This window comes from Mobula hypostoma, chromosome 14 (genome assembly GCF_963921235.1).
Source record: "Mobula hypostoma chromosome 14, sMobHyp1.1, whole genome shotgun sequence".
In the NCBI taxonomy this organism is placed as follows: Eukaryota; Metazoa; Chordata; class Chondrichthyes; order Myliobatiformes; family Myliobatidae; genus Mobula; species Mobula hypostoma.
In genome coordinates, this window is record NC_086110.1 from 18,335,548 (window position 1) to 18,355,150 (window position 19,603).

At 41.2% G+C, this 19,603-nt stretch overlaps 1 protein-coding gene across 2 annotated transcripts in view; it reads right to left on the bottom strand.

The window, feature by feature from the left end:
* Nucleotides 1-228: 228 nt before the first annotated feature.
* Nucleotides 229-19,603, bottom strand: part of tgm2l (transglutaminase 2, like) — a 51,738-nt gene continuing 32,363 nt past the window's right edge. For both annotated transcript variants that reach the window (XM_063066736.1, XM_063066735.1), the window contains exons 7-13: nt 19,409-19,550; nt 17,936-18,039; nt 16,225-16,467; nt 14,576-14,842; nt 12,343-12,503; nt 3,144-3,280; nt 229-382 (exon numbers count right to left, since the gene is read on the bottom strand). In XM_063066736.1, coding sequence (XP_062922806.1) covers nt 232-382; nt 3,144-3,280; nt 12,343-12,503; nt 14,576-14,842; nt 16,225-16,467; nt 17,936-18,039; nt 19,409-19,550 — 1,205 coding nt within the window. In that variant the 3' untranslated portion in view covers nt 229-231. The remainder of the gene's footprint in view (nt 383-3,143; nt 3,281-12,342; nt 12,504-14,575; nt 14,843-16,224; nt 16,468-17,935; nt 18,040-19,408; nt 19,551-19,603) is intronic.

Here is a 19,603-nt window from a genome sequence, read left to right on the forward strand (position 1 = left end):
TTTGTTCGCTTGGAGAAAATATAATTTTATGCATGGAGCATGTTAAGTGATGGTGTCCTAATACAATAGATCAAGAACACTGAGGAGCAGCAAAAGTGTAAAAGCTTAATTTCTGAACAAAGTACGCTTCCAATTAGCACTTAAATCTAACAAGCAGTTATCCTGTCGTAACTAATCCAGATTCTTAGTCGATTCTGCTGTTGGTAAGATACCTGACAAATCACTTATTTGCTAAGCCTGTCTGACAATGATGTTGATAGACCCTTTGGCATCACAGAGCCAGTTGCTGTCAAAATCCACCAAAAGCTTCCGCAAACCAGTCTTGAAGGGTGTAAACGTTGCAGTCACCACAACTTCTTCACCTGAGCCAATGGCAGCAATTCTATATTTATTTTGGGGTAGGGAAAAAAGAAGAAATAGAAATGAGAAAAAATGTAAAACAGGTGTCTTTTAATTAGTTCCTATCTGACTCCATCAGATTAAAATCAAATATCAGGGCAAATGGTCCCACATGGAGATCAATAAACTCACGGTTAAAGTACAGGACTTGTTATTCAGAGCCATTGATCACAAGTCTGGAGATACAAATTCAAAAGGAACCATAGCAGCATTTAAATTTAGGAAACTAAGTAATTAGGATTTAAAAGAAATCCAGCATCCAATAAAGATATGCAGTGTTTAGACAAAGAAACAGGCAGACTGAGATGGGGAAGCAGCGTGGTAGTTAAAGGTGAAGATGCTGGTAGTGATCAGCAGTGATTCAATGGTTTCCTTCCATGCCATAACAATTTAATGATCTGCAAAGGTGTTTGCATGAGATGCCCCTGTGCAGGAATACCCAGAATTATCATTATAATGGGAACACACAGTTTTCCTTCCAAGATGTATGGTCAGAAACAGTGAGGGGAAAATTTGCAAAGGGAAGACAAATATTGAATGGAAGTACTCAGTAAAAGTCATTACAACAAATTGTCATACTTGGACAGTTGGAAATAAACAAGCTGAAATGAAAATGCTCCAGTGTTGATTTAAATCTATTTATTTTTATATGGATGTGGAATATTTTATTTTTAGTACCAAATCTTGTGTCATTATAATCCTTCTGTATTCTAGTTGAGAAGTGCCAATGCTCTCAGTACACCAATGAATCCTGGCATTTGTCTGGTGGCTTTCAAAATCGAAACTGAGGGAAGCACAACCAGTTCAATCAGAGAGAAAAAGGACACACAACAGATAAACGGGGTTGGAGGATAATTCGTCTTTTTTCATTTTTTTGTGCAGATGAGAGCGCAAATGGCAGTGGACTGAACCTGACCTGAGAGTAAACAGGAGGCAGCCTTGTTCCTAGGAGATACTGTGAAGTTACCCCCCAAATGGCTGGTATCCTGCTAACACTTAAATCTACCTCTGTTGCAGACCTTCCTTCAGAATTTGTACAAGGTTCATTGTGACAAGAAGAACTTGTAGAGAAAATGACAGTGTGACTTAGATGTGAGAACAGCCCAGACTAAATGTTATTACCTATCTGAATATCACCAGCATTCACTGTAAAGGGTGCTGGTGCCACTGGCATCCAGTTCCACTACAATGGCTGGGACTGTCCCTCACACAATGGAAAATGTTTCTATTCAAAATACCTCAGTCTATGAGAACATCTGGCCCGTTGAGCCTGCTCTGCCACTCAGTAAGATCATGCAGACCTGGCTGTTGACTCAGTTCTACCTCCCTGCCTTTTCCCCAGGACCCTTCTGTCCCCTTCTATGCAAAATACTGTGGCTACAAGAGCAAGTTATCCTGGCACATGATCGTGGATCAGTCTCCGCTTTCATAAGTACGGCTCCAACAACAATTAGAAAGTTGAACACCACCCAGGATCAAGCATCTGGCTTGTGTGAAACATTAATTTCCCCTGCCACTGGGGCGCTGTGTATACAGTGTATTCCATCTACAAAATGAACTGCAGTTACTCAGCTGGGTTGCTCCAACAGTATCTCCAACACCTGTGACCTTTACCGCCAAGATGTATGAGGGGCAGCAAGCACATGGGGGCACCACCACCTGCAGGTTGCCCTCCAGACCCCATGCTATCCCTTTTGGAAATATTTCTCCATTCCTCCACTGTAACTGGGAATAAATCGCTACCTAACAGTTCCCCATCTAACAGCACAGAGGACGTACCTTTAGAAGGTCAGGAAGTGGCTCACCACTACTTTGTGAAGGGCATGGGGGAGGGGAAACAAATTCATGGATCAAGCTGTATTTCCCACAGGAATTAGAGCCACAAGGTTTAGGAGTAGGAGTGACCCATTTGGGGCCCTGTTTCTGCTTCAACATTCAATTAGATATCTTCACAGGCACCACTTTCTTGTACTAACACTCATTTTCCTCAGGATCAAAGAGTCTATCCACTTCTGTCTTGAATGCAGTCATCAACTCCACCTCTTCACCCTCCCTTGAGTAGGAAATCTCTCCTCACCCGTTCTGAATGTTTGATCCTTTGTTTTGAGAATGTGACTCATTGTTATTGACACTCTAATCCGGGAAAATATTAATCCACATCTGACCAGTGAAACCCCAAAAGAATGTTGCACATTTCAATGAGTTCACCTCAACAACTCTCCAGAGACAAAAGGAATCTTAGCCTGCTAAGTCTCAGAGTTGCTGGGAATTACTTAGCCTCTAATGTTTCAGAGTCACAAGGAATCGTTTAGCCTCCAGTGTCCCAGAGACACAGAGGTTTATTTAACCTACAAGTAACAGAGAATCCCAGAGCCACAGGAGTCATTTAATTAGCACACAGAGTCATTGAACTTCTAACATTACAGAGATACAGTAAACTGATAAATCATCGGTATCTGCATCACAGACATTAAATAGATACACTGGAAATCCTACTATGCTCCTTAGTATCTATGTACAAGATAGGTTATCTGCAAGCATTCAGACACATATTAACTCTCAAAACTGCCATGCCTAAAATTTACCTTGGGTTTTTTTTGGACAGTGATATCAGGAACAGGTATAATATATTATTTTCTGTCACTAATTGTTGTTTAAAAACTCCTTAAGCAACTAACTAGGTTCTGAATGTGCATGTTCCGTAACGTGCCTTAATTTACTGAGATGTTCAGTATTTTACTCACGGAGATTCAATTTGTTGTAGTTCTGTGAGTCCACTGCCCTCCACGCTGAAGACGCCTTTAGTAAGTGTGATGGGAAGAGGATTTACAAATTTTATTTGAGCAGTCAGCTTCTTGTGGAGAATTGCTTCACCTTCAACCTACAGAGTGGAAAGACCAGCCTTTATCACATGTTTAAGTATGCAGAGAGGGTAATCCATTTTGATTGAACATGAATTAACCTTTGATTTTCATATATAAATGGTAATTTAAAACAAAGCCCGCTCTGGTGGACTGGGCAGATGAAACCTACAGTGAGATTCAAAGGCCAGGAGGGAAGTACTGCAATGCTCTGCAGAGAGCGAGGGGCATGACAAACATAGAAGGCGTTACGGTCTCTTTTGAACACTTAGTTGATAAATATTCTCTTTCATACTCACACTTTTTACAATACCTTCAAGTTAGACATTTCTTACAAAAATATTTAAGTAATTTTCCTTACATATTGGATGCTGACCTGTTAGATACTAATATGAGTATGAACCCTTCCATTGGAAGAATTTATAATTTACTATTACAATGGGATAAGTGTCCTTTGTTTAAGATTAAACAAGATTGGGAAAAGGAACTTAATATGACTTTTATGATGGAGGATTGGACGTGGATTCTGAAGCTGGTTAACTCTTCTTCAATCTGTGCTAGTCATTCACTGATTTAATTTAAAATTGTATATTGTTACCAATTGACGAAGGAGAGATTGTCTAAAATACTCTCTAATGTTGATAGTTATTGCGATAGATGTAAAACTGAGATAGCTACACTGACACACATGTTTTGGTCTTGTTCTATACTGGAACAGTTCTGGAAGTCAGTTTTTTTCACAATTTCTAAAGTACTTAAAATTAATTTACAACCTAACAAATTAACTGTGCTTTTTGGAATAATTCCTCAAAATATCCGTGGTATCTCTTTGTCTGACCAGCATGTTATTGCATTTGTTACATTGATAGCTAGGAGGGCCATTTTGTTGAAGTGGAAGGATACATCAGCTCCCACCTTGTCACAATGGTTCTCTCAAGTGATGCTATGTCTTAGTTTAGAGAAAATTAGAAGCTGAACCTTTGAATCTATGTTTGATTTTAAGAAAAGATGGGATTAATTTGCTCGTTATTATCATTTGAGTTAATTGATAGATTCCCTCCACGATCTAATTGTAAATTTTTGGTACATTTTTTTTCTTGCTTGCCGTTTGATGTTTATCTTTAGAAGCTTTTTGTATGACGCATGGCTCTGGGGTTGAACACCTAATGGGTTTTTTTTCTCACTTTTTCTTGCTTAGTAGGGTTTTTTTTTCTCTTTTTTTTAAATCACCAAAATTTTTTCAATCCTTAAAATAGTGTCGTTTTTTTCTTGAGACATTGTAAGTGTTGCTTACTTCGATGTACTCTTGTTAGTTTTGGATAATAATAATAAAAAAATTTGAAAAGAAAGAAGGCGTTACAGTCATTCACTGCAAAGGAAGACTCCAGTTTGTCACGCTCATTTGTACGTGGACTTCCAAGGTTGAGAGAGTGGAACTGCCCCAGTGCAACAGCTTTTCCACTTTAAAAACTCTCCCACACAGGTGTCCTGTCGTCGTCAGAAATGATGGACAACCACCACAATAATTTTTAAAAAGTCAGCATTAACCAAAAAATACATTATTGGATTTTTATGAGCTCACTTCAGGGAGCATAATTTTAAGGAGATTGGAGGAAAGTAAAGGGAGGATGTCAGAGGTCAGTACTTTACACAGAGTGGTGGGTACAGGGGTTGGTGGCAGAGGCAGATACATTAGGGACATATAGGAAACTCTTTGATAGAAAAATGGTGGACTATGTGGATTTATCTTAGAGTAGGTTAAAAGTTTGGCACTGAAGGGCCTGTAATATGCTGTAATGTTCTATGTTCCATGCTCTGTTCTGCCATGTATTGATTAACATTTGTGGCAATTTGTTATTTAAAAAATCAGAAAATCTCTGTTTTTAAGCTGTTTTGTCTGACTTTATGTGTTGGGCTTGATTTTAGACTTTCAAAAACCAAGGTATGATATAATGTTCTGTAGGAATCATGAGTGTCTCTTTTGTAATAACTCCCAATACTTACCCAACAGCACATAGCCACAGCTGGAGATCCGCCTTGACTTGCTTTGTTTTAAACGTGCATGCACACTTCAAACTAAATCCATTAACCTTAGGTTTTATAAACTTTCAGAATCTTATTGAGAATCAGGTGTATTGTGACTGACTGGTATGACGTGAATTTAGCTGTTTTGCAGCAGGATTACAATGCAGAATCACAAAATGACAATTACAAAAATAAATAGTGCTACAAGAGGAATAGTGAGTTAGTGTTCAGAAATCTGATGGCAGAGAGGAAGAAGTTGGTCCAAGAGCATTGAGTGTGGGTCTTCTGGTTCCAGTGCCTCCGCCTGACTCTTGATCAGATCAAAACAACTTAGATTTGCAATAGAGTAATTCCTTCAGGCAAGCTTGAAGATACATTGTTATTTCCAATTTTTTTGTGTCTGAGGTATTGTATTTATATGAGGAAGGTTTCCCAGGAACTTGGATCACTGGAGCTACCTGATCAAGGCGCTCCTTATACAAAACTGGCAACACAGATAAGAGAGGATGTTACAAGTCCTAAATCTATGTGTGTGTGCATGATCCTGTCACCAAATCCTAGACAAAAATGTGTGCTTCACAAGATTCAAACATTGATCCAGAGATGGATCCACAGCTGATGAGCAGGACCTCCAGGTTGTAATTCCAGTACCACATGCTAGTCAGGGCAGGAATAGGATGACGGTACAGATGAATGCGTGGCTGAGGAAGTGGTGCAGGGGGTAGGGTTTCCGATTTCTGGATCATTGGGATCTCTTCTGGGGAAGGAATAACCTGTACAAAAAGAACGGGTTGCACCAACATCCAGGCAGGCTTGTTAGAGCTGTTCAGGGAGGGTTTAAGCTAATCTGGCAGGGGGTTGGGAACCAGAATGATAGGGCTGAGGAAGGAGCAGTCGTGAAACAAGTTGATGCATTGTGTGTAGTGAGACTGTGAGGAAGAACTGGCAGATGATAGGGCAAAATTGCAGTCAGTGGGATGACTTTAAGTGTAACATAAGGGCAAAAATCGAAAACAGTGATGAACTCATGACTGAAGATGTTATATTTGAATGCATGCAATATGTGGAATATGGTAGATGATCTTGTAGCATAGTTAGAGATTGGCAGGTATGACGTTATGGGCACCACAGTTGTGGCTGAAAGAAGCTCATGATCGGGAGCTTAACATCCAAGGATACTCATTGTATCAAAAGGATGGGCAGGTAGGCAGAGGGGTGGCATAGCTCTGATGGTAAAAAAGTGAAATCAAATCTTAGAAAGAAGTGATATAGGATCGGAAGATGTGGAATCCTTATGGGTAGAGTTAAGAAACCACAATTGTAAAAAGATCCTGATGGGAGTTATATACAGGCCTCCAAACAGTAGCCAGGATGTAGGATACAAATTGCAATGGGAGATAGAAAGGGCATGCAATAAGTGCAATGTTATGACAGTCCAGGGGAATTTCAATTTGCAGATAGATTGGGAAAATCCGGTTGGTGCTAGATTTCAAGAGAGGGAATTTATAGAATGCCTACAAGATGGTTTTTTAGAGCAGTTTGTGGTTGAGCCCAGTTAGGGAAATGCAAGTTTGGATTCGGTGTTGCGTAATGAAGCAGATTTGATTAGGGAGCTCAAGGTAAAGGAACACTTAAGAGTTGGTGTTCATAACATGATAGAATTCACCCTGCAGTCAAATATATCAGTATTATAGTGGAGTAAAGGGAATTACAGAGGCATGAGAAAGGAGCTGGCCAAAGTAGATTGAAAGGGGACACTGTCAGGGATGATGGGAGAACAGCAGTAGCAGGAGTTTCTGGAAGCAATTCGGAAGGTGCAGGATAGATGAGGCAACCATGGCTGACAAGAGAAGTGACAGCATAAAAACAAAAAGAGGGCAGATAACATACCAAAAGTTAGTAGGATGTTAGAGGATTGAGAAGCTTTTATAAAACATCAGAAGGCAACTAAAAAGCCATAAGGAGAGAAAAATATAAAAATATATATTATCAATAGGAAAACCAATACATAAAGAGTAAAAGAGAGGTTGCGAGTGGATATCAGATCACTCGAAAATGACACTAAAGAGGTAGTAATGGGGGAGAAGGAAATGGCAGATTAAGGTAATAACTATTTTGCATCAGTCTTCACTGGGGAAGACACAAGCAGAATGCCAGAAATTCAAGAGCGTGAGGGGTAGAAGAGAATTTAGTTGCTATTAAGGATAAGGTGCTTCGGAAGCTGAAAGTTCTGAAGGTAGATGAGTCCCCTGGGCCAGATGGATGATACCCCAGGGCTCTGAAAGAGCTAGCTGAGGAGATTGTGGAGGCATTTGTAATGCTCTTTCAAGAATCACTAAATTCAGCAATAGTTCTGGACTAGAAAATTGCAAATGTCATTCCACTCTTTAAGAAGGGAGGGAGGCAGAAGAAAGGAAAGTATAGGCCAATTAGCCTGACTTCGGTGGTTGGGAAGATGTCAGAGTCCATTATTAACGATGAGACTTCTGGATACTTGAGGCACATGATAAAATAGGCCAAAGTCAGCATAGTTTCCTTAAGGGGAAATCTTGTGTGGCAATCCGTTGGAATTCTTTGAAGGAATAATAGGCAGGAAAGACAAAGGAGAGTCAGTGGCTGTTGTTTACTTGGATTTTCAGAAGGCTTTTGACAAAGTGCCACACATGAGGCTGCTTAACAAGTTAAGAGCCCATGGTATTACAGGAAAGATACTAGCATGGATTTAAGATTGGCTGATTGGCAGGAGGCAAAGAGTGGAAATAGATGGGCCCTATTCTGGTTGGCTGCTGGTGACTAGTGATGATTCACAGGGTTTGGTATTGGGGCCACTTCTTTTCACATTATATGTTAATGATTTGGATGACTTGATTTGATGGCTTTTTGACCAGCTTTGCAATTGATACAAAGGTAGGTGGAGGGGCAGGTAGTGTTGAGGAAGCAGGGGATCTGCACAACAACTTGGTCATATTCGGAGAATGGGCAAAGAAGTGGCAGATGGAATGTAGTGTAGCGAAGTGTATGGTCATATCCTTCAGTAGAAAGCATAAAGGCATAGTCTATTTTCTAAATGGAGAGAAAATTCGAAAATCAGAATTGCAAAGGGACTTGTGCAGGGTTTCTTAATGGTTCACCTGCAGGCTGAGTTGGTGATAATGTAGGCAGATGCAATGTTGGCATCATTTTGAGAGGACTAGAATATAAGAGCAAGGATGTAGTGCTGAGGTCTTCTAAGGCATTGGTCAGACTGCACTTCAAAATTCAAAGTTCAAAGTAAATATTTGTCCCCATATACAACCCTGGGATTCATTTTCTTGTGGACATACAGAGTCAATCCAAGAAGCACGAGAAACACAATAGAATCAATGAAACACAGTACACAACAGGACGGACAAACAACCAATCTGTAAAAGACAACAAACTGTGCAAATACAAAAGGATGGATGGATGGATGGATGGATAGATAGACAGATAAATTTTAAAAAATAGGTGGTCAGTATCTAGAATGTAAGATGAAGAGGCCATAAATTATGGGAATATTTCAGTGATAGGGCAAGTGAATTTGAATGTAATTATCCCCACTGGCTCAAGAGCCTGGTGGCTGAGGGGTAATAACTGGTAGTGTGGATCCTGAGGGGTAATAATTGGCGGTGTGGGCCCTGAGGGGTAATAACTGGCGGTCTGGGTCCTGAGGGGTAATAACTGGCGTTGAAGGTCCTGAGGGGTAATAACTAGCGGTGTGGATCCTGAGGGGTAATAACTGGTGGTGTGGGCCCTGAGGGGTAATAACTGGTGGTGAGGGTCCTGAGGGTTAATAACTGGCGGTGTGGGCCCTGAGGGGTAATAACTGGCGGTGAGGGTCCTGAGGGGTAATAACTGACGGTATGGGTTCTGAGGGGTAATAACTGGCGGTGTGGGTGCTGAGGGGTAATAACTGGCGGTGTGGGTCCTGAAGGGTAATAACTGGTGGTGTGGGTCCTGAGGGGTAATAACTGGCGGCGTGGGTGCTGAGGGGTAATAACTGATGGTGTGGGTCCTGAGGGGTAATAACTGGTGGTGAGGGTCCTGAGGGGTAATAACTGGCGGTGTGGGCCCTGAGGGTTAATAACTGGCGGTGAGGGTCCTGAGGGGTAATAACTGACGGTATGGGTTCTGAGGGGTAATAACTGACGGTATGGGTTCTGAGGGGTAATAACTGGCAGTGTGGGTCCTGAGGGGTAATAACTGGTGGTGTGGGTGCTGAGGGGTAATAACTGGCGGTGTGGGTCCTGAAGGGTAATAACTGGTGGTGTGGGTCCTGAGGGGTAATAACTGGCGGCGTGGGTGCTGAGGGGTAATAACTGACGGTGTGGGTCCTGAGGGGTAATAACTGGTGGTGTGGGTCCTGAGGGGTAATAACTGGTGGTGTGGGTCCTGAGGGGTAATAACTGGCAGTGTGGACCCTGAGGCTCCTGAAAGCAGCAGTGAGAAGAGAGAATGGCCTGGGTCTGGGACTCCTTGATGATGGATGCTGCTTTCCTGCAACAGCGCTCCTTAGAGGTGTGCTCAATGGTGGAGAGGGCTCTACCTGTGATGGACCAGGCCATTTCCACTACTCTTTGTAGGATATCCCATTCAAGGGTATAGCTGTTTCCAGACCAGGCTCTGATGCAACCATTCAACATACTCTCCACCACACATCTATGTCAAAGTTTTAGATGCCATACTGAATCTTCACAAACTTCTAAGGAAGTTTGCCATACTTTCTTTGTAATTGCACTTATCTGCTGGGCCCAGGACAGATCCCAAGAAATGATAACACCGAGGAATTTGAAGTTGCTGACAGTCTCCACCTCTGATCCTCTGATGAAGATTGACTTGACTTGGTCCAACCAAGCAGAGTCCACTGCCAAGAAGGCCCCCAGCGCCTTTACTTCCTGAGAAAACTAAAGAAATTTGGCCTGTCCCCTAAAACCCTCACTAATTTTTATAGATGCACCGTAGAAAGCATTCTTCTAGGGTGCATCACAACCTGGTATGGAAGTTGTCCTGTCCAAGACCGAAAGAAGCTGCAGAAGATCGTGAACACGGCACAGCACATCACACAAACCAATCTTCCATCCTTGGACTCACTTTACACCGCACGCTGTCGGAGCAGTGCTGCCAGGATAATCAAGGACATGACCCACCCAGCCAACACACTTTTCGTCCATCTTCCCTTGGGAGAAGGCTCAGGAGCTTGAAGACTCGTACAGCCAGATTTGGGAACAGCTTCTTTCCAACTGTGATAAGACTGCTGAACAGATCCTGACCTGGATCTGGACCGTACCCTCCAAATATCCAGACCTGCCTCTCGATTTTTTTTGCCCTACCTTACTTTCCATTTTTCTATTTTCTATTTATGATTTATAATTTAAATTTTTAATATTTACTAATTTTTACTATTTTTAATATTTAATATTTGTAATCCAGTGAGCGGGAAGCGCAGAATCAAATATTGCTGTGATGATTGTACATTCTAGTATCAAATGTTTGGCAACAATAAAGTATAAAGTATTAAAGTATTAAGACTGACTCATGGACCTCCAGTTTTCTCCTCCTGAAGTTAATAATCAGCTTCTTCGGCTTGCTGACATTGAGTGAGAGGCTGTTGTTGTGGCACCACTCAGACAGATTTTTGATCTCCCTCCTATATGCTGATTTGTCACCCATCTTTGATTCAGCCAACAACAGTGGTGTCATCTGCAAACTTGAATATGGCATTGGAGCTGTGCTTCTCCACACAGTCATTAATGTAAAGCAAGTAGGGCAGGGGGCTAACCACACAGCCTTGTGAAGCACCTGTGCGGATGGAGAGCGTGGAGCCAATCTGAACTGACTGGGGTCTGCAAGTGAGGAAATCAAGGACCCAATTGCACAACGGAGAATTGAGGCCAAGGTCTTGAAGCTTATTGATTAGTGTTGAGGGGATGATAGTGTTGAATGCTGAGCTATAATTGATAAAATGCATCCTGATTTATACATCTTTGCTGTCCAGATGTTTCAGGGTTGAGTGAAGAGCCAGTGAGATGGCATCTGCTGTGGACCTGTTGCTCCTGTAGGCAAATTGGAGTGGATCCAAGTCACTTCTCAGGCAGGAGTTGATATGTTTCATCACTATCCTCTCAAAGCACTTCATCACGGTGGATGTAACTGCTACTGGATGATAGTCACTGAGGCAGGTTACCACATTCTTAGGAATCCGCATAATTGAAGCCTGCTTAAAGCAAATGGGTACCTCAGAATGTGAAACAAGAGGTTAAAGATCTCAGTGAATACTCCAGCCAGCTGATCAGCACAGGTCTTTAGGTCTTGTATGGTGAGCAGTTTGGGACCCCTTACCTAAGAAAAGATGTGCCAGCATTGGAGAGCGCCCAGAGAAAGGTCATGAGAATGATTCTGGGAATTAAAAGATTAATGTATGAGGAGCGTTTAATAGCTAAGGGCCTGCACTCACCTCAAATATTACAGGGAGAAGGCAGGAGGATGGGGTTGAGAGGGATAATAGATCAGCCATGATGGAATAGTGGAGCAGACTTGATAGACCAAAAGGCCTAATTCTGCTCCAATGTCTTATGATTATATTTCAAACCCAAGGTTCAATTTTTTGCCCTGTTGGTTTAGAATGAGGAGAGATAGAGTGAATGTGGAGAGAATGTTTCCTATAGTGGGTGAGTCTAGAACCAGAGGGTGCAGCCTCAGAATAGAGGGATGTCTTTTAGAACAGAAATAAGGAAGAATTTCTTTAGCCAAAGAGTGGTGAATCTGTGGAATTCATTGCCACGGACAGCTGTGGAGGCCAAGTTATTGAGCATATTTTAAGCGGAGGTTGGTAGGTTCTTGATTAGACAGGGTGTCAAAGATTACAGGGAGAAGACAGGCGAATGGAGTTGAGAGGGATAATAAATCAGTCATGATGGAATAATAGAGCAGACTTGATGGGCCAAATGGCCTAATTCTGCTCCTATGCCTTATGATTATATTTCAAACCCAAGGTTCATTTTGTTGCCCTGTTGGCTTCCCTTCTGACTTTTATACTTACCCTCACAGCAAGCCGAGGCACTTTCAAAACAATATCCTTCTCCTTCAGGCTCACTTCAGACATATCCTCAGTTACAAGCATGGCAGTCAATCGAATTAAATTGTGCTCAGTGATGTGTTCACCATAATCCTCGTATCTCAGTCTCAGAACTTCTTTTTTCTCTAATAAAAGCAACAACTCTTGTTAAGCCATAACACATGACTTTAAATGCGGGTACAGTAAAAAATGGAATACAAATAAAAGTTAAAAAGTAAGTAAAAATATAATTGTCCCATGCCATAAGGTCTCTGGCCTTACTGTGAAAGGGGATAATGAAGTGTTGGTGCCCCATTTAAAATTTAGGAGGCAAAAAGTGGTGGAAAGCAACCCAGTAATACTGCCATCTTCTCTCTCTACTGTGGAGATCTGACTAGATTTGCACAGCTCATTGTTTTATATGGTTAGGTTTCTCATCGAGTCTCTTGTAATACTTATCGATCATTTCTGAGAGCTTACCAAACAATTGGTATAGATCGGGTCACAAGAAGAGAAAAGTCCACAGAAGACTTTGCTGGCCAATGGTGTTAGAGAAATTTTACATTTTTTATACCAAGCTTTCCAGATTATATGATGAACTCATATAATCTTGGGTCAAAAAGGAGTATGAGATGGCTATGGCAGAGAAAAGTAAGGAGAATCCTCAGAGATTTTTTTTAAAGTACTGTTTATTAAGGAAAAGGAGTGACTAGGGAAAATATAGGACCCTCAAGACCAAGAAGAAAATCTTTGTCTGAGGCTGCAGGAGATGGGGAGAGTTCTCATTGATCATTTCTCCCCTCTGTTTTTAGCAACTAAAGACTTGGGAATCTGGTAAAGTAAATGAGGATATGTTGGGAGTGGAAGAGCTGCTGCATGTGTTCAGATAGATGAAGGCAGACAGATCTCCAGGTTCTGATGAGGTATATGCAAGAACACCATGGGAAGCTAAAGAAGAAACTTCGAGAGCCCTTGCTGAGGTAGTTGTAAATCACAGTGAAGAAAGCTTTATCCACGCTGGTGTTCATCCGTCATGGCAGTGAACAGTGAAGTTGGCAGGTTATGCTGCTGGCAAGATGTTGGTTAAGCCACACTTGGAAATTGTGTTCGGTTTTGGTCACCTTGTTGTAGGGAAAATGTATTTAAATGAGAAAGAGTGTAAAAAAAATTTACAAGGATGTTACCAGGACTCGAGGCACAGTTATTGAGAGAAGTTAGATAAGGCTGAGCCTTTACACTATGGAGCATAGGACAGCATGGGGTGACCTCACAGAGGTATATAAAATCCTGAGGGACATAGGTAGAGTGAGCTGTCTTTTTACCAGGGTTGGGGAATTGAAAACTAGAGCGCATGCATAGCATTAAGCTTAGAGGTGAAAGGTTTGATAAGGAGCTGAGTGGCAATCTTTTTTACACAGCAGCTGGTAGATACATCGAACCAGCTGGCAGAGGAAGTGGTTAAGGCAGGTACATTAGGTACATTCAAGTAGTATATGGATGGCAAGAGTCTATAGAGATTGGGCTGACGTGCTGGGAAATGAGATTAAATGAATGTACACCTTGGTCAGTGTAGACAACTATGGGTTGAAGGGCCTTTGTCCACACTGTACAACTATGATTCTATGTCTATTTCAACCAAAATATTAGATAAATCTATATTTTCTTAAATTAATGTGCATCTCATGTGATACTCAGCCACACAAATAAGGAAATTTTCAAATTCATTATTTACATAGTCTTACAATCTCAATTTTGGAAAGTTTTAAAAATAGAATCTATCCTCACTTATATTGGGCTGGGAATTCTGGTCATCCCAATGCATTTTGGGAATTCCGGTGATCCCAATGTCTGTTTTGCAATTATCATGTAACAATGTTATTATCTTTCATATACAATCAGTCAGATCTTCACCAATTAAGTATTATATTCTACCCATATACATGGGCCTGATGAACACCAATTATACCAGAGTAGTATGATTCAGCTTCAGACTAGAAATAATCCCAACATCTCGCACAGGGCGGCAGTAATAGCTTCAGAACATCATCAATCCAATTCCTCCATTTCTCTGGGTGAGTGCTCTTTGAGCACCACTCAATATCTCCCTGACACATTCAAATTTCACCAAACCCATGCCCTTCTAATCTTGTAGGAGGACAGGTTCAGAGACCAATGTATGACACTCACTGTGGAATTGCAACTTTTTGTGTGTAATTACCTGAGGCAGCTTTTAATACGAATTTAGTCGACCTCTTGCAGAATTGCTTTAAAATGGCCCCTGAATAGGTTATAGCACTTGCAGACAGAATCATATCGATGTCTTTGTCTATAAAGCCATTATTAGCAATATCAAAATAGACATTGAAATTGCTTCCAAGTACTGCATAAACATGTTTGACGATGACCTTTAAGTCTTGGTACTCAGTGTCAGTGGGATGGATTTTCTTTCCTGCTTTGTTGTAGACTTCTCGTTCCTTTTTGGAACCTGTGAAGTGGAAGATATTATCAACACTGCTCGAAGTTGGGTTTTGATAACTTAGGCCAACTGCATTCTCAACACTGCTCTGGAAACAGTGATATTAAAACCCTGGTAATGGCATGAACATTGATCTATCCAACTTCCAGTAATTTTCTTCTCCTCCTCCCTCCCTCTTTTTCATTTCCCCAATCTGGCCCCACTCACCTCTTCTCCCCATTTGCCTAATAACTCTCCCTGGTGTCCCTCCACCTCGCCTTTCTCCCATGGTCTGCTCTCCTCTCCTATCAGATTCTTTCTTCTCCGGCTCTTTGCCTTTTCCACCTACCACCTCCCAGTTTCTTACTTCATCCACCCTCCCCCACCCACCTGGCTTCACCTACCACCTTCTGGCTTGTACCCCTTCCCCTTATGCCTCCTTCTTATTCAGGAATCTTCCCTCTTCCCTTCCAGTCCTGACGAAGGGTCTTGGTCTGAAACGTCAACAGTTTATTCCTCTGCCGCCTGTCCTGCTGAATTCCTCCAGCATTTTGTCTGTGTTACCTTGGATTTACAGCATCTGCAGAATCTTTTGTGTTTACTTCATCTGAGGCTGGACTTCAAACCACCTGGCCTAATTGTCATACAACTCTATAGGGTCAGGAGTACAATTAGTTCAAGTTTACTTGTACAACTACTTCCACAATCTTCTAACTTTGCAGAAGATTGGCAATAATTACAAATATAAGACTCATACCAGTTGCCAAATCTGGATCTGTATAAAAGATACACTCGGGAAGACTTAGAAAGAAAATATACAATTAACAGAAATTTGTGAATGGGACTCACTACTCTTAGCTTCTATCAAAATGTGGATTTCACACCCTGATGTAGTCTCTATAGCACATAAACCAAGAGTCATAGCAAAGACCTCTATTAAATTGGCTACCTAAACTGGACCATAGTACAGTAATGACCACTCAAAATTTATGATGTTTGAAAGCTTGATAAATATATCCTTTAAAAAATGTAACACAATTACTTATTTACATCTCCATTATGCAGACCGAGAAATGCAGATTCTAGACAACAGCATCAACAGTGATTCATAAAATTATATCTATCCATTTAGATGGCTAAGTGCATTCATTCATTTGCTTTGCATCTGCCCACAAAGATCAGGGATTGCCTGGATCTGATTTGTGGTCTAGATTATAACTTAGTCTTGACCTCAGGACAATGGGCATTTCCACTTTGTTCCAAAGTGCCTTTGAAGAGTTAAAACAATAAGCAAGGTTAACTAATGTGGGCACATAGAAAACCCACCTACACTGCTGCCAAACCAAATTAAATGACATGAAACAAAAAAAATTGTCCATTTTACTACTTACAAAGGTAGAATAAGTTCTTACCCTCTGGGTATTTATAATCCAATGTGATATCTTCCTTTTTGTCCGAGTAAGGACTTTTGGTAACAATGTGTTTTCCCACCACGTTTTGTTTCTTTAGTAGTTCTTTCATTGTTCCATCCTTTTTCATTATCCAGAAAACCACATCTGCATTGACCTCAGCGTAGACGAACACGGCATCGTATTTGACATCCATCTCACCTTCTTTTATTGCTTTGACGGGGCAAGGACCACAGCAGAATATCCCTGATGAGATAGGAGCACCACAGTAAAAGATGCTGAAGGTGGATTTCGTAACTTTATCCTGTTCATCTACTGAAGATAGCGACGGAGTACAGGCACTGTATTCTCTCCAGGAGATCATTCATTGTGCATAGTCCTTGTAGCGTGAGTTTGAGTTGAGGCAGAAACAACCTGCCTCCAACTCCACGGGAATATTTTCAAGAGGGTTTATGATGTTGATTTGAACCCCAACACTGCCTACCCAACAGCACTCCACCCAAACCCGACCACTCCCTCTCCCCTTGCCATAGTCCAGAAACACCACAGTAAGCTAATCTGTTGGAACCCAGAAGTGGTTACTTCATATACAAGTTATACAAATATGATTGGTTTGTGTGATGAGCCAGTACATTATACTCATTTTCAGAGTGAATAAAATAAAAAAAACTCAAACTATGAAGATATATTGCAAGTCTAAAACATAAAATATACCCTTCTCTGCAATTATCATTGGCTGAATTCCCATCTGCTGGACCTGAGACTTTAACCGAAGTATGTAAGGTTTTGAAAACATTTGAGAGAGTAAATGTTGAAAGATAGTTTCTAATTACAAGCCAGAAAAGGAAAACTTAGCACTAATATAAAGAGGAGATCGGAATTTTTCAAATTGCTGTCAGAGATTTGCCACAAGGTGCAAGAGAAGAGCAGTGAGTGGGAATCCACAGCTACAGAGACACAGATGTGAATCTCTCAGCTAAAGTTTCTGCAGCTCTACAAGTTACTTTGGGTGTACAAGTACCTCCAAGTTCACATGTATCTCTCTCACACACACACGCCCCATGTAGAAGTGGGGCTGTCAGTATAGCAGAATAGTTGAATTAGCTTCAGCCCGCACTGATTCCACATCACAGGATCATAAATAAAGCCATAATATTAATGCACATTATTTGCTGGCTTGCTGTTGGTCGATTCAGGTATTTGAAAGACTCACCCTAGGCTGCAATTAATTTCCTTTTCTAACAAATATATTTGTCTGCATGTGTACTCTGAGAAACCGACCATTGTCTGTATAAATATAGTGTCAGTTTTTGACAACATCCATTAAGCGCTTCCCGCTATGTGGTCTTCTCACAGAGAATTGTCCGTGTTGTCACTGATGCACCTTGTGATTTCAAAACTGATCACTGCTTCAAAGTTTCAATGCGTTAGTAGAAAGTAGTTAGCTCCTTTCCTTTTTCAATTTAGAAACATTCTAATCTGTTTACTAATGGGTATTTATGCTTTAAAATATTAAAGACCTGTTTATGTTTATAATGAGGGTGTATTGGGTATGAAGAGCAGGCTGTTAGTGATATATTGATATTTTAATTTGTGGATTATCTTCACATTTTACACAGAGGCTAACACTGGAATTAGCCTGGATTCTATTAATTAAATATATATTCTTAAGGACATAATATATAAAACTATAGCAATTCAATCTCAGTGTTACCATCACTCCTTTCTTGAGGTGTTGGATCCAATACTTGCCATCCATCATAGCCAGAGGGCAGGTCGGGACGGGCCATCCATGACTCGACCCAGCAGTGGAAGTTCCTGTGCACAACAGCACATCGGTGTGATCGTTGTAAATCAGACTACTCAATCTAATTAACCAGGTACAGGCACCAATGGGGCAAATATATTCAATGTGACCAAATGTCAAATAACAAAGTTAATGAGGCAGTTCAAAGCTCTGAATCAATTTTTTACGGCGGCTCTTCAAAGATAAACATTCCTTGTTTTTAAAAATCAGGTGCAAGTGTATATACTGTCCCAAAAGAGGCATTGTCTACCAACATCAAAACCCAAGGGAGACCTTTGAAGGTGACACCAAACACTTCAGTGAGGAGTATCACAGCCGAGGGAGTGTTTCAAATACTAGAGTAATAAAAAGGTGGTCGAGCCTCTCCTGGACCAAGGTAAGTCAGAATCTTCCCTGACACGAAGAAGCCAAGAGGTTCTGGGTCTTTACGGTACCAAGACCAGTAGGTTGTTGGGCTGGGTAACGGAACTCTCCCGCACCCCCTGAATGAGGCGTTAATTCTCTAAAATGAGGGTGTTGGGTGGGAATGGGGGATGGTGAGAAGGTGAGATGGGAGGTCTCCCCAAACTGATGTTACAGGGAGTCTTTTGAATATGATCAAGATAGTCAGTCTTATCTCTGTCAAGGCCAGAAGGAATCTTACCAAGAGAAAGGCAGGGGCAGCAAGAAAGAAACTCTCCTGTACTAAAGGGAATGTTATAAACTTATGAAAGGGATGGATAAGATAGAGGCAGGAAAGTTGTTTCCACTAGTAAGACTAGACTAGGGGACGTGGCCTCAAGATTCAGGTGAAAAGATGTAGGACATAGGTAAGGAGAAACTGCTTTTCCCAGAGAGTAGTGTGTCTGTAGAATTCTCTGCCCGCGGAAGCTGAAGAGACTACCTTATTAAATATATTTAAGACACAGTTAGATATGTAGATTTTTGCATAGAATGTGAATTAAGAGTTTTTGGGGGAAAGGCAGGTCAGTGGAGCTGTATCTATGCCCCGATAAGCCATGAGCTTGTTGAATGGTGAGCCAGGCACAACAAGCCAGGTGGCCTACACCTGCTCCTATTTCTTATGTTCTTAAAACCAGTGGATGTCTCTGACAACATGGCCAAAGGACACCTCCCTCTTTATTTTTAGGGTAAGCGCCTGAACGTCAGCAATTGGGTCCTCATCAAATCTTTCTTAAGGGCATCTAGGTGCATCTGTTTAGTGACCCTGGTGAAAATGGGACAGAACAAGTGGATGACTGTTGAAATTAATGTTTCTGACAAAAAAAAATCAACAATCAGATGGAAATTTCCACCAAAATTACTTTCCCTGGGAATTGTGGCAGTGGCAGGATACCTAGACAATGCAATGTCCACAAAAAGGTTCGAGAAGGTACATACCATACCATGTCTTTCCTTTCTGGAAGCACGTGTAAAGAATCTTCGACCTTAAAATAATGATCCACTTTCAAATTACCATCACAGTCATGAGCAGAGGAGTAATTTGTAATACAACGACTTGGAATCCCCAAACACCTCAAAACTGGAAAACAAATGGAAATATGATTATGAATGACTCCATTTCAAATTACTTGT